The 15,320-nt window shown below is 43.1% G+C and overlaps 1 protein-coding gene across 3 annotated transcripts in view; it reads right to left on the reverse strand.

Moving 5' to 3' along the window:
* Window positions 1–1,528: 1,528 nt before the first annotated feature.
* The window catches only part of PDS5A (PDS5 cohesin associated factor A), a 64,937-nt gene continuing 51,145 nt past the window's right edge, over window positions 1,529–15,320 (reverse strand). For 2 of the 3 annotated variants that reach the window (XM_087724822.1, XM_087724823.1), the window contains exons 32-34: window positions 14,315–14,670; window positions 4,897–5,047; window positions 1,529–2,687 (exon numbers count right to left, since the gene is read on the reverse strand). In XM_087724822.1, coding sequence (XP_087580948.1) covers window positions 2,595–2,687; window positions 4,897–5,047; window positions 14,315–14,670 — 600 coding nt within the window. In that variant the 3' untranslated portion in view covers window positions 1,529–2,594. Of the gene's footprint in view, window positions 2,688–4,896; window positions 5,048–14,309; window positions 14,671–15,320 lie in introns of those variants that run through there. The other variant, XM_087724824.1, reaches the window with a different exon arrangement.

Here is a 15,320-nt window from a genome sequence, read left to right on the forward strand (position 1 = left end):
ACTTTTTATATATTTAAAAAAAGTCACTTGGTCCATCCTGAAAATGTAGACATTTCCTTTCTGGAAAATATGAGGAGGATGAGATTTCAGGATGCCTGTCTTTCGTTTGAAATATTTAACCAACAAACATCATTCCCCCAACTAAACCAAATTCTTTTACTTTAAAGACAATGCGGAAAGCTTTGGAACAAGTTGCGAAGGAAACGATCCTTCCTTCCACTTTTTTTTTTCCTTCCCAAGTTTCCTTTTTTCTTGTCTCGGCAGCTCCCACACCTCAAGAGGGGAGCTACCAACCCCAGGAAGAGATTCCCCCCCCCACTTCTGTTGAGAGGCGGCTCTCGAGCCCCAAAGGCATCAAAGAAGAGTTTAGAAGAGTGGTTATCAACCTGTGGGTCGGGACCCCTTTGGGGTCGAACCATCTTTTCACAGGGGTCGCCTAAGACCATTGGAAAACACATATTTTTGATGGTCGGAACCGAGACACCAATTTTATGGTTGGGGGTCACAACATGAGGAATTGTATTAAAGGGTCGTGGCATTGGGAAGGTTGAGAACCATTGGTTTAGAAGTAAAAAGAAAACCAGCATCTTCCCTGGAAACCCTGAATGTAGTCAGCCTCTCTTGCTCAGGGGCATCGGATAGGCTGGGCCGGTGCCTACCAAAAGTATTTTGATTTCATTTTCTATCTCATCCTCTCACTTTTATAGCAATAAGTGTTCTGACCGAGGCTTACCAAGAGCATGAAGCAAACTCCTTGTCCCGACAAAAAGCCCTTTGATTAATTTGCTGAGTTCTGCTCATTCACATCCAGCAGTCTTTCGATGGAGGATTTACAGTTACAGACCTCATCTGGCTTGGAGAGCTGCCAGGCTGAGATCTGCAAAACTTGGCCAGGAGCCTCGGAGTCACGAGCCAATTAAGCGAACTAATGGTCGCCTGCAAACTCCACTCCCCTTTTGCTCCTCTTCTATTACCTCTGGGAGGGGCCATTCACCATCCACCTGTGGCCTTCCTCCCAAGTCAACCCGTTCTTTAGCTCTTTTCTTCGTCTGGCAACTCTACTCATGCACATACTGGGAACAGGCTCCAGCTGTTCATCTGCCTCACTGATGTCTGACTCTGAAGGCAGCTGATAACTGTCAGACAGCTCTGGCCCCCTCTCTGCCTCCGATACAGAGACCTCATCAGAGGCTTCCCCAGACTCCAGGACTGGCCCATGTTCCTCCCCAACCTCCTGTCTGAATCTGCTGCCAGATACCCAGGCCACTGGTGGGCCACAAGTTTCCTGGGGAATTCAGAGAGTTGAAGTCCACAACTTTTAAAGTTGCCAAAGTTGTACACCCCTAACTCGATTACCTGACCCAGCATGTTAAGCATTTATCAACTATGCTACCATTTGTTTTACTGACAAATTATGCTCCACAAAAACCATCTATTTCTTTGGTGCTCGGTCAACATTTGGCAGGAATGGCTGCATATCGGAAAAATGGTTGTGTACACTTGTGGGGGAAAGCAGAAAGATACCAAATGACACCTAGAAGCATTTATTTTATGCAACCAACTTAAATATGATGGTGTGTACTTAAAAGTGTACACTATATGCAGAACAGTGCCTGGTGGGGGGGAAAATCAACATTGATGCAAGTTTTCTAAATTAAATGTTAAAAAAAATGAGAAGGGGAAGGAAAACATAAAACAGACTCAGTTTCAATCAAGACAAGGCTTGAAATCCTAAACATTTTCAATGTTCCTTACAAAGCTGCCAAAAATCCAACTATTTTAAAAAATTGATTTTTTACATCAATAATAAAAATCTGGTGACAAACATTATAAAATCAAATCCTGGGATGATTTTACTCCATTTAGATTTAGAATATTCCAACAAAACCACAGGAGTAAACCCACTCAGAAGTGATATATGTTTTTTTTTTATAAAACGAACAATATGTACAATTATTGCAACTTATATTAAACTAGGATGGAGGAGGAAATTAAAAAAAGATGAAATGTCTACTTGAAAATCAATCATCAAATGATTAGTCTCCTACTCTTGATAAAAGTCAGAAAGCAACATGTATAAAAATTGCCACTAGGTGACTTCTCAAAGCAGGAACCAAAATCTGTACATCTTATTTTTGCTGGGGGGGAAAAATTATACATGTCTTTAAAATGAAAGCAGATGAGAATTCGGTTTTGCGGTTATGCCTCAGATTAAAAACCATTGGGTAGCCTTCTTTTTCTTGAAAGAAATAAAATAGAGGATGGGCAATACCTAATTAAAAGGTACATGAATTTTAAAACAATGCTATAAGGACCTCTCTCTCTCTCTCTGACTTTCTTTTTTAAAAAATGCAGCATGAAAATTAATGGAGTAAAACACTTTTAAACTCCAGATGTGCGGAAACTGGAATTAAGTGTTAAGCAATTTGCTTAATTATTGACTTTTCATAAAAAAGTCTCTGGGGAAATAAGTACAGATGCTTTTAGCCTCTCTCAAAGAGTTTCTGCAGATTCGTTTTATCTGAAAAAGGAAGCAGAGATTTCCTTCGGTGTTCCGAGCTGAAAGCCGTAGGATCGGAAGTTATTTTCAGTTCCTATACAGGACGTTTCTTGGGTTTTGCAGAAGCAGGGAGCATGCCTTCCTTTGGCTCTCCTTTCTTCCTTTTGCGAGAAACTTTTCTTTTTACCTTGTGGAGGAGGAGGAGGGAAAATAGAGGTTAAAGTCAGGAGAACATTCAGTTCAAAAATCAATTTTTACCATCTCAAAGGACCAACCGTAAATCTTCAACTGTATGGATCACCTGAGCGGAGTAGAGATATTGATTTTAAATATGTGTAAGGGGCCTTGTTTACATCACTTGTCTTGCTGTCCTTTTGACAGCCTTGGAATCAACACAATGCCATTCCTTGGGATGAGCCTATGACCATTTTGCACACTTCCCACTGTTGCAGCATCTCCGTGGTCACATGATCAACATTCTGACGCTCAGCAACTGACTCATATTTATGATGGTTGCAGCGTCCCAGGCTCATGTGACCTAGTGGTGAAATACAAATTTTTACTACCAGTTAAGTGGGCATGGCTTGGTGGGTGTGGCAGGGGGGAGGATACTGCAAAATCTCTATTCCCTCCCCACTCCAGGGAAAAGATACTGCAAACTCCCCATTCCCTCCCCACTCCAAGGAAAGGATATTGCAAAAACTTGTTTTCAAAGTTCGCCCTGCAATATTTTCAGAAGCCAAATTGAAGACTAACAAAGGGGAGGATATTTTCACGTATTTCTGGTTTGTCAACTTTCATGATCTCAGTAAGGGTTAGCGTTAAGACCTTACAATACTTTGTCTTGAATTCAGAAACAACCAAGTGCTGGACTTTAGGAATGGGAAGGATATAAAACACATATATCCAAGGTTGAATTATTTCTTACGAATCATACAAAAATAAGATTAAATATAACAGGGAAAAAATAATTTGTAAGATGAAGGGAAATGTTTGTGGAAAAGGATGGCTGGCTGCCCATCAATGATTTTGTAGAGAGCAATATGGAAAAGAAATACGAATTAACTACTACACTATTAAGCAGACAGAATTTATGCTAACAACAGGGACACCACTGGGAAAACAGGAAAAAAACCATTTAAAAATTGTTTAAATCAAACAAAAAATAAGGCAATGATTCCAATTACTCAGAAGGTGTAAAAGAGATGAAATATTTAAAACTTCAATGGATACAAATTGTCAATTTTTTAAATTCTATTCAGATTACATAGCAAACTAGAGAATGCATTGAACATGGGTATAAAGGCCTTCTAAAATAAAGTTAACCTATCACATTTAGATGATATACAAAACCAGTTTTTATTTACTCCTCTATCTGCGGTAGAGATTAAACAAATAAATTTAAAATTGGCAACTGGTAAAACAGCCAGATTGGATGCATTGCCTACTGAGCACTATAAAACGTTCATAGATCTTTTGATGCCAAACTTTTATGCCATGGTTGTTCAGTGAATCACCCCAGTTATTAAGTGAATCACATGGTAGTTAAGCGAATCTGGCTTCCGCCATTGTCTCTGCTTCTCAGTAGCCGATTCAGGAAGATAAATATAACAAATATGGGACACGCAGTGGCTGTCATAAATATATGCAGATTGTTGCCAGGTGCTCAAATTTTGATCACATGACCATAGGGATGCTACAACAGGTGTGTGTGTGTGTGTGTGTGTGTGTGTGTGTGTGTGTGTGTGTGTGAGAGGACTGGTTGTAAGTCACTGTTCAGTGCCATATAACTTCAAACAGTCTCTAAATGAACGATTGCAAGTCAAGGATTTCCTGTATGTAGAATTGTAACTATTTACTCTTTAAAATTATTGGTTTCCCCCACTTTTTTTCTTCTGTTGCATTTTTTCCACTTTTTAAAAACATACTTTCTATGTATCTTTACCATAATTATCTTTGTTTCTTTCCCTTTTTTTGTCACTGTCTCTAAAGCATTAAATAAATTAACTTTTGTTATCTGAGTTAACTGAATATATAATTCTTAACGTGTTTCCCCAAAAATAAGACTTATTTTCTTTTGACCCCCCGAAATAAGCGCTTGCCCTTATTTTCGGGGAGGACTTATTATTTTTGAGGTGCAGGAGGTGGCGGGCGTGGTCACCTCACAACTGCTGCTGCGTTGCAATATTTTCGGGGAGGGCTTGTTTTGGGGGGAGGGCTTGTTTTAATGCTCAAAAGCCCGATTGGGCTTATTATCAGGGGAGGTCTTATTTTCGGGGAAACAGGGTAGTAACAAGAGGGACAGAGAAGCCATGGCTCCTATTTTCACCGTCTCCCTCCAGTATTGGGAATTTAATGAACCACCGACGGAGCCCTGATTCTGCTGCCTGATGCACCTTCAGCAAGCCTGCCTCTGTTAGTTCTCTCTCCTCAAGGTCGTCCTGGCTGCTCTCACAAAGCTTAAAAAGATCCATTTCACTCGCGGAATATCCTGGACTCGACTCTATCTCCAAGACTGAATCTCCATCACTGCCCAGCACCTGGCTTCTGAAAAAAGGTCAGAATGGCAAAATCATACGGGGAGCAAAAGTTCTGACGGAAATCATAAGACTTAACATCTGCGTCTGTTCCTTCCAAAGTGGAACTCGGTTCATTTCTGGTTGGGTTTTTTTCTTTTTTCTTTTTCAAAACTGGAATAGGCTGACAGGAGACATTTCCGTGATTTTAAAAACCACAGGTGAGATTTAGAGATAAGTATAACTGTGTGTAAATATACTTTAAGCTGCTTTTGAGGAATCAGAAGGTATGGCTTACTTGCGTTGAGATACTCCAACAATGATACCCAGCCAACTTCAGCTATAAAGAGATGTTGATAAGCTCTTTGCCAAGTACCGTGTTTCCCCGAAAATACAACCTTTCCTGAAATTAACGCCTTGCTACATTTTTCGCGTGGGCAAAAATATAAGCCCACCCCCGAAAATAAGCTCCCTGGACAACCCCCCCCCCCCCTACGGCCAGGCAGAGCACCGCTCACTGACCTAGCGGTATCCGGAAGGCGCCAAGCCATGGGAGCCAGGGGGGGAAGCGCTCACGAATTTTACGAAAACTACACAAAAATATAACGGATTGGGATTACTTAAATATTTGTATGATGGGAGATTTTAACTATGTCCGAGCATTAAGAACCGCAAAAAGATCTTATATTTCTGCCTTGGTTGCGTCCGCCGAGTCGCGCCCAGCCGCCCTGTTTAGGATAACCCGCTCCCTCCTTAATAGGAGGGATGCGGGAGACCCCTTGCAGGGTAGGGCTGAGGATTATGCTCAATTCTTGGCGGACAAAGTAGCTCGGTTTCGATCGGACTTGGACTCCACCGCAGTAGGTCCAGCTGAGTCACAGGAGGATTACTTGTTACATCAGCTCTGGGTTGAGTTCCAGGAAGTTGCCTCTGGGGATGTGGACAAGGCCATTCGAGCTGTAAGTGCCTCCACTTGTATTTTGGACCCGTGTCCCTCCTGGCTGGTGGCTAACAGCAGGGAGGTGACACATGGCTGGATCCAGGCGGTTGTCACCGCCTCCCTTCGGGAGGGGCACTTCCCCGCCGTACTTAAAACGGCGGTGGTGAGACCCCTCCTGAAGAAACCATCGTTAGATCCAGCCATCTTAAACAACTTTCGTCCTGTCTCCAACCTTCCCTTTATCGGGAAGGTTGTTGAGAAGGTGGTGGCCTTTCAGCTTCAACGGGCCTTGGAGGAAGCTAGCTATCTTGACCCCTTCCAGTCCGGCTTCAGACCTGGTTACAGCACAGAAACCGCTTTGGTCGCATTGACCGATGATCTCTGGAGGGCCAGAGATGGAGGCTATGCGTCCATCCTGGTTCTCCTTGACCTCTCAGCGGCTTTCGATACCATCGACCATGGTATCCTTCTGCGACGACTGCGGGAGGTGGGAGTGGGAGGCACTGTTCTGCGGTGGTTCTCCTCCTACCTCTCGGACAGGTCGCAGTCGGTGTTGGTCGGGGGGCAGAGATCGTCCCTGAGGCCCCTAACATGTGGGGTACCTCAGGGTTCGGTCCTATCCCCCCTACTATTTAACATATACATGAAACCGCTGGGCGAGATCATTCGGAGGCACGGGATAAAATACCATCAATATGCGGACGATACGCAATTGTATCTGTCCGCCCCGTGCCAACTCAATGAAGCGGTGGACGTGATGAACCAGGGTTTGGAGGCCGTTAGGAACTGGATGAGTGCTAACAAACTGGTACTCAACCCGGATAAGACCGAGTGGCTGTTGTGTTTCCCCCCCAATAATTTGGCTAATATACCAACGCTTAGGCTGGGGGGTCAAATTTTATACCCCTCAGATAGGGTCCGCAACTTAGGAGTCCTCCTGGACCCACAGCTGACTTTCGATCACCAGCTGTCAGCTGTGACCAGGGGGGCATTTGCCCAGGTTCGCCTGGTCCGCCAGTTGCGGCCCTACCTAGACCGGGGGGCTCTCACAACAGTCACTCGAGCCCTTGTGATCTCTAGACTGGAATACTGCAATGGGCTCTACATGGGGTTGCCCCTGAAGTGCATCCGGCGACTGCAGCTAGTCCAAAATGCAGCCGCGCGAGTGATAGTGGGCGCACCGCGGTTCGCCCACGTTACACCTGTCCTCCGCGAGCTGCATTGGCTGCCTGTTGGTCTCCGGGTGCGCTTCAGGATACTGATGACCATCTTTAAAGCACTCCATGGTAGCGGGTCTGGGTACTTGAGAGACCGCCTTCTGCCGATTACCTCCCTAAATCGACCAATTAGATCGCACAGACTGGGCCTCCTCCGAATTCCATCTGCCAGTCAATGTCGACTGGCGACCACACGGAGGAGAGCCTTTTCTGTTGCCGCCCCGACCCTGTGGAACGAGCTCCCCATGGAGATCCGTACCCTCACCACTATCCAGACCTTCCGCGCAGCCCTCAAGATCTGGCTCTCCCAGCAGGCCTGGGGATAGGTTTCCAATTACCCGCCCGAGTGTTTGATCGCTGAATGAAAGTTGTGTTTTATTATTTTTTCTTTGTGCACATATTGTTTTGTTTTTGACCTTGCACCCCCCTCCCCTGTGGTTGTAAGCCGCCCTGAGTCCCCTCAGGGAAAAGGGCGGCATATAAATCCCAATAAAACCTTAAACCTTAAACCTTAATGGAATTGTAGATAAGAATATGGACTATAACTCACAAAAAGCAATAAAGTCAAATAGAAAGATACTCCCTACATCCTTTTTTAAAATGATCGATGAGACAGGTTTAAAGGATGTTTGGAGAGAGAGAAATCCTACTAAAAACAATATAGTTTATATTCAAACAGACATTTATCTTATTCTAGAATCAATATGATATGGGTAGCGACTGAATCGGCCTACAAAATACAGGAAATTGAGATTGAAACAAGTACCTGGGCAGACCACAACCCAATGATAATTAAATGGAAAGGACATAAAAAAAGATCTAGGTGGACATTAAACAGCACTATATTAAAAGAGAAAGACTTTGTACAGAAAATTGAAAAGGAATTGGCCTTTTTCTTTAAAGAAAATAGAAAAGAGGAGACATCAATCAGAACCCCTGGGACACAATAAAGGCCTATACCAGAGGCCTGATAATTGACTATACAAAGAAGAGAAATATAAAGAAAAGATAAACACTTAAAGGACTTGACAATGAATATAAGGGTCTTGAAAAAGAACTACAGAACTCCCCACAAACGAAGCATTAAAGTAAGAATGGATACGATTAAACACAAAATTGGGTTAATGGAAAAAGAGGAATTAGCCCCAAAAATTAGGGGTGGTAAACAGAATTACTTTGAAAATGCTAATAAACCAGGCAGATGGTTGGCATACAAACTGAGAAAAGAGAGAGACTCAAAGAAGATACTGCAGTTAATGGATGATCAAGGGCAAACCTTCTATAGGAATGAAGAGAAGAAAAAAAATTATACAAGATTACTACTGTAAACTATATGATCATGAGAATACAGAAGAGGCAGGAGTGAAACAATACTTACAGGAAGCCAACTTACAACCCAGATACCCAAAGAAACTGTAACAATGCTAGAAGGCAAAATAACTATAATGGAGCTAACCGAAGCACTTAAAAAACAAAAGAACGGGAAGGCCCCGGGCCCGGATGGGTACCAGCGGAATTTTATAAGACCCTGCAGGAATCGTTCTCTTCTATTATTAGAAGTTATGAATGAGGTGATGTCAGAGAGGAGAATACCCAAATCATGGTCAGAAGCATATATTACACTTTTACCAAAGGCTGATTCACTGCAAATTAAGAATTACAGACCAATCTCCCTGTTAAATTCAGATTATAAATTGTTTGCTTCAATATTGGCAGAACGACTTAAAAAATACTTAAGTAGTTTCATTCACTCTGATCAAAATGGGTTTCTGCCAAAGAGACAAATTAAAGGGAATATGATGATAATCTTAGATACTTTGGAATATTATGCGGCACAACCTGAAAAACAATTGACATTGATGTTTTGGGATGCTCAGAAGGCATCTGACAACGTGAATTGGCGCTTTATGCTGCCCATTATCACCATTACTTTTTGACAACGTTAGAGGTTTTAAACAGAAATGTCAGAGAAGGAAAAGAAATAAAAGGAATGAAAATCAAAAAGGAAGAATACAAGCTACAAGCATAGAATATCTACAATTAAAATGAACATTCTACCTAGAATTTTATATCTGTTCCAGACGATTCCAATTAGACTAGGGAAGGAATATTTTGATGACTTAAAATAAAATAGTGTTGAAGTACATATGGCAGGGGGAAAAAGCAAGAAGAAAACTAAAATTGTTACAAGATGCAAGAACAAGAGGAGGATTGGGCCTGCCCAATTGGGAACTAGATCATCAGGCAGCAAGTTTGATGTGGGTTAAAGAATGGATAACACTAAGGAATACCAGATTATTGAGCCTTGAAGGACATGATCTATTGTTGGGATAGGCATGCCTTTTGATGGTACAAGGGAACTAAAACACAGGGGTATTTTAGAAGACATTACATACAGGAGGCTTTGCTACTAAATTGGGAGAAGATTAAAAGACAATATTATTTAAAAATTCCAGTCTGGCTATCAACTATTGAAGCCTTTTCATATGCAATAATATACAAAAAGGAACAAACAGATATGGTGAAATATTGAATGCAGAGGGTGAACTTAAATCTATGCAAGATCTGGAAAAGGAAGGTATAAAGATGAACTGGTTTTCATACGTGCAAATACAATCTAGATATGACAAGGACCGTAAAGAGGAAGGTTTTTATGATAAAATGACTGAGTTAGATAAAATTGTGATGGGTACTGATGAAAAAGTAAGTAAAAAACTTTATGGACACTTACTAGAGGTTAAGTTAGAAGAAGAACAAGTTAAAGGAACTAAGATAGCTTGGGGGGGGAAATTTGGGGCATGGGATTGAATTAGAGAACTAGTAGAAATCGTGGTCTCAAAATTACAAAATGACAATGTCAACAGCATATAAAGAAAATTTGTATAAGATGTTTTACAGGTAGAATCTACCCCCAACGAGAATAGCAAGAATGTTCAAGAATAAATCAGAAAAGTGTTGGAAATGTCATCAGACACCGGGTTCATATTACCATATGTGGTGGACTTGTGCAGAAGCTAAAAGATATTGGACTAAGATCCACACGTGGTTGGAGAAAATGACACAAAAACATATAGACTTTAAACCAGAGACTTTTTTATTGGGAATTATACCAGAAATATATAATAGAGACTTGAAATATTTGATTGTAAACGTTTTAACAGCAGCTAGAATTGTATTTGCAAAAAATTGGAAAAATGAGAAAATACCAACACAGGAGGAAATTATTCAAAAAGTTATGGAATGTGCGGAAATGAGTAAATTGACACTTGAAATTAGAGAACAAGAAGATGAACAATTTTACAAGGTTTGGGATTTGGAACTTTTTATATTTTAAGAATAATAGAATGATATATGCAATGCTATAAGGGTTTAACACTGTTAAACAGATTAGAACGATGTAATGGAATGGTGTTGTATGTATGGTTTAGTTTTAGGTTTATTGGACTTATATGCCGCCCTTCTCCCAAAGGACTCAGGGCAGCGTACAACATAAAAACACATATTACAAAAGTTTTTAAAAAGATTAAATAGAATATCCCAAAAACCCTACAGACATTTACAATGAGATTTAGAAATTAGATTAAAATAACAATTAAAATTAATAATTAATTTTATTCAGGCCAGGGCGGCTTGCTGTAAAAGCCAACTTTTAGGGCCCGCAGGAAGGACCGGAGGTCGGGAATTATGCGAAGCTCCGGGGGCAGCTCATTCCAAAGGGAAGGCGCTCCCACAGAGAAGGCTCTCCCCCTGGGGGGTCACCAGCCTACATTTCCTGGCCGACGGCACCCTGAGGAGGCCAACTCTGTGGGATCGTACTGGACGGTGGGAGGCTACCAGTGGCAGTAGGTGGTCTCGCAAGTACCCTGGGCCTAAGCCATGGAGCGCTTTAATTAACACCTTGAATCGCATCCGGAAAACAACTGGCAACCAGTGCAGGCCGCCTAAAAGGGGTGTAAAATGGGAGCACCTAGGTACCCCCATGACAACCCGCGTGGCCACATTCTGGACCAACTGAAGCCTCCAGGTGCTCTTCAAGGGCAGCCCCATGTAGAGAGCGTTACAGTAGTCCAGGCGAGAAAGGACGAGGGCGTGAGTGACTGTGCACAGGGCATCCCGATCCAGATAGGGGCGCAACTGGCGAACCTGGTAAAAGGCCCCCCTGGTCACGGCCGTCAGGTGTGCTTCTAAACTAAGCCTCGTATCCAGGAGGACTCCCAGATTGCGGGCCCTCTCTGAGGGGGCTAAGATTTCAATATATAGAATATTTTGTTTAAAACGTAGGAATAATAATTGGGGTTGAACTTTTGATGCAAAATGATGTTGTATGCATGGATTCAATATTTAGAATATTTTGTTTAAAATTAAGGAATAATAATTACAATTGAAAAATTGAACATATAACAATAATGTACTTATGTTTATCTAATGAACAATTTGTGATCTGATATATAATTGTAAGTGGTGACCATGGAAAGGACGCACAAAATCTTGTAACCAAATGACACGCTGTATGAAATGGAAGAAGGTTGTGTGTGTTTCATGTTTTTGTTGGTTTAAAAATAAAAAATATTTTTTAAAAAAAAGAGTGGAGGCTTCTTTAAAACCAGAACAAAGCAAAATGCTTCCTCTTAGGCAAAGTGTAAATAAGAATAGGCAGCAGTTTTTATTTCCGTGTTCTGTCCTCCCTGAAGACTCAAATCCTTTGTGAAATCAGAAATCTTAAAAACTCAAGAGTTCTAACCGTCATAGTAGAATAGGAGAGAGTTTGATCACACTCCTGACTCCTGGAAAAACCAGGTCAAAAGAAGTCACTGCTGCTAGCAGTCATTTTCTTGAACAATTTGCAGTCACACGCGTATGCAGTCACACACGTATATGAATAACATATCCAAGTGTGCAAAGAGAAGAATTGTGAGAGACGAATTGTGAGGACAGCCACAGGTGAGTCAGAATGTGGAAGAGAATGGGGATAACAGTGAAACAATAAAGGCTGCTTTGTGCATTTAATTCCCCAAGGAATTAGTAGCCAGGCAAATGATATTGCTAATGGCAAAAGATAGCAATAGCAGTTAGACTTATATACCGCTTCATAGGCCTTTCAGGCCTCTCTAAGCGGTTTACAGAGAGTCAGCATATTGCCCCCAACAATCTGGGTCCTCATTTTACCCACCTCGGAAGGATGGAAGGCTGAGTCAACCCTGAGCCGGTGAGATTTGAACCGCTGACCTGCTGATCTAGCAGTAGCCTGCAGTGCTGCATTTAACCACTGCGCCACCTTGGCTCTTATTAAGAGATTTGAGATTCTTTGGGTAGTTTGTGACTTCCCTTACGCATAGAAGACAACACCTTCCGTGAACAAAAGACTACCAAATCCTTAGTATTTTCAACAGCAGTGCTGATGGGGAAGATAACAGTCAAGAAACACAAGGACAAATAGTCTTCCTTCAGCCTGATAATTTCAAATCTCAAAGCTCCTTATTGTTTTGAAATTAATAGTAATTCCTAACAGCTGCCACTGCTTCTCAGAAGAAATTCTGCTTTCATGCACTGGATGTGCTAACATCATGGCTCTGGTGTGAATCCTGCTCCCCTAATTGGATAGCAATTACCGTATTTTTCGGAGCATAAGAAGCTTTTCAGGAGGAAAACAAGGGGGAGGGGGGAGAAACCTGCCTCTGTCTCCCAGCAATTTGCCTCCTTGCAGCCAACAGCAAACAGCCAGTTTCAGTTTCAGTAAAGCCTGATTAGCACAAGAAAAAAATATATCTGCCTCTGCCTCCCAGCAATTTGCTTCCTTGCAGCCAACAATCGGTTTTAGTTTCAGTTTCAATACAGCCTGATTAGCACAAGCAGCTGATTGTCGGTTGGATCTGCCCGCAGAGATTGCCATAGCCTATTGCCGCCCCCGTGCACTCCATTTTCCGCCCAGTTCCGGGCAGCAGGGATCACAATGGGCGGAAAATGGGGCACTCGGAGGCCAAAAAATGGGATACGGAGGCGGAAAATGGGGCACTAGGCAATCCCTGCAGTCTGAAACAGCTGATGGTTGGCAGGCCAACAATCAGCTGCTTTGTGCTAATCAGGCTGTGCTGACGCTGAAACAGGCTGTTTGCTGCAAGGAGGCAAATTGCTAGGAGGAAGAGGCCAAAGGGTAGGGGCCGGCGGGTGGGCGGGGCTGCATTCGGAGTATAAGATGCACTCAAATTTTCACTCTCTTTTAGGGGGGGAGGAGTGTGTCTTATATTCCGAAAAATACGATAAGCAGATACACATAGATTTGTGGTTGCCACGTGATTTGTGGTTTCAGAGGCACAACATGGGTTATCAACACAACTGGATCTGCTACTGGAATATTACAAATCCCCCTGCTGAGGTTAAATCAGATGCAGCCTTGACTCTGATCTTAGGCATGTTAAAAAGAACTATGAAGGTTGCTATTATTCAAAGGATTTAAGTATGTGGGTCCTTTCCCTTTTGAATCGTCACGAAAGCTTGGAGGATTCTAAGTGGCTGCAGAAGGGAAGATATGTACTCAACGGACGAAGAAAAATTGCAGAATTGCCTCTAGGGGAAATTCAGCGAAGAGAGACGGGTAGGGAGGCAAAGAGCACATAGTGAGAACAGGTTAAGATTTGTCCCAGAGAATAAACAAACAACCTTATCACCAATCTCCTGATAATGAGAAGAATTAATCAGCAGAACAATTTGCCTCCAGGACTTGTGGCTGCTCCAACATTGGAGGCTTTTATGAAGAGACCGGGCAGGGGTCGGCAACTTTAAAGAGCCACAAAAGTCCTAATTGGAAACCCCCGTTCAATTTTGGAGTTGACTGGAAGTCTGGTTCCCACCACCACCACCACCATAGAGTCTCCTCCTAGCGCAGCATCCTTTTTCCTCTACCTGTCCTAACTGAAAGCCCTATCAATTATGGAGCCGACCAGCAACAGGGAGCTGCAGTACAGGGATGAAAGAGCCACATGTGGCTCCAGAGCTGCAGGTTACCAACCCGTTATAGGGTCTCCTGCTTGAGCAGAGAGTTGGACTAGAAGTCCTCTAAAGTTCCTTTCAACTCTTAAGGAGCCTTCGGATGCGATTGGCTAACCCCCCCTCCCCCTCCCCGACCAAGCCAGCCTGTGTTTACCTTTGCAGGTCAATCTGCCTCTGTGCTGGTGCTGTTTTCTTTGTGGCCTCTTGCTGCTTTGGTGCCTTGGCATTGCTTGCCTCCAGTCCGCCCGGACCTTCTTGTGTGGGGGCCGCCCTTTTCCGTCCTCGTCCGGAGGATTTACTCATTTCGGCACTTTTCGTGGTGGCGCCCTGAGATTCGGACTTGGGGGGACGTCCTCGACGGGGTTTGGGAGGAGCTGGCTGACCCGTTTCGTCCGTTTTCTTCTCTTCTGCTTTTTGATGGAAATTCTCCGTTCCGGCTGCTGTCGTGATTCTTTTTTTGCCCCGATCGGCACTGACATTTTCTTGGGGCGCCTGGTCAGAATTAATCTCCTGGAAAAGAAAACAACTTGGTTTTTTTTGTCAAGCAAGTAGCAGGTGGAGACTGCATCTGTTTGAATCAGCTTGTCTTGCTTGCTAAAATACATTTCCAGGACTATCAGCAACACCAGCAGCCACCTTGAAAGTGTAATTAATCCACGGGGATTTACTGCTGCCAAAAGGATTTCTCGTCTCTACACCAGGCCCTTTCTCACACTCTATTCACAGGATACGCAAGTCATCACCTGGCCATATCACAATGAAAAGGCAGTAGCTTTTTCATGACTGAGGCAAACTCTTGGTCCAGTTTGATTGGGAAATGGGAGAGCCACTTTGCTCCAGTGATTAAGGCACCAGGCAAAAACTGGGAGACAGAGAGTTCTAGTTGCGGGAGTGAGGCAAGATAGCCAGCCGGGTGACTTTGTGCCAATCACCAGGAGACGGTGAGTTCTAGTCCCACTTTAGGCATGAAAGTCAACTGGGTGATTTTGGGCCAATCACCAGGGGACAGTGAGTTCTAGTCCCACTTTAGGCATGAAAGTCAGCTGGGTGACTTTGGGCCAATCACCAGAAGACAGTGAGTTCTAGTCCCTCCTTAGGCATGAAAGCCAGCTAGGGGACTTTGGGCCAATCACTCTCTCTCAGCCCAATCCACCTCACAG

This window comes from Thamnophis sirtalis, unplaced genomic scaffold (genome assembly GCF_051295495.1).
Source record: "Thamnophis sirtalis isolate CommonGarterSnake01/CBP01778 unplaced genomic scaffold, rThaSir2_p1.2 scaffold_10, whole genome shotgun sequence".
In the NCBI taxonomy this organism is placed as follows: domain Eukaryota; kingdom Metazoa; phylum Chordata; class Lepidosauria; order Squamata; family Natricidae; genus Thamnophis; species Thamnophis sirtalis.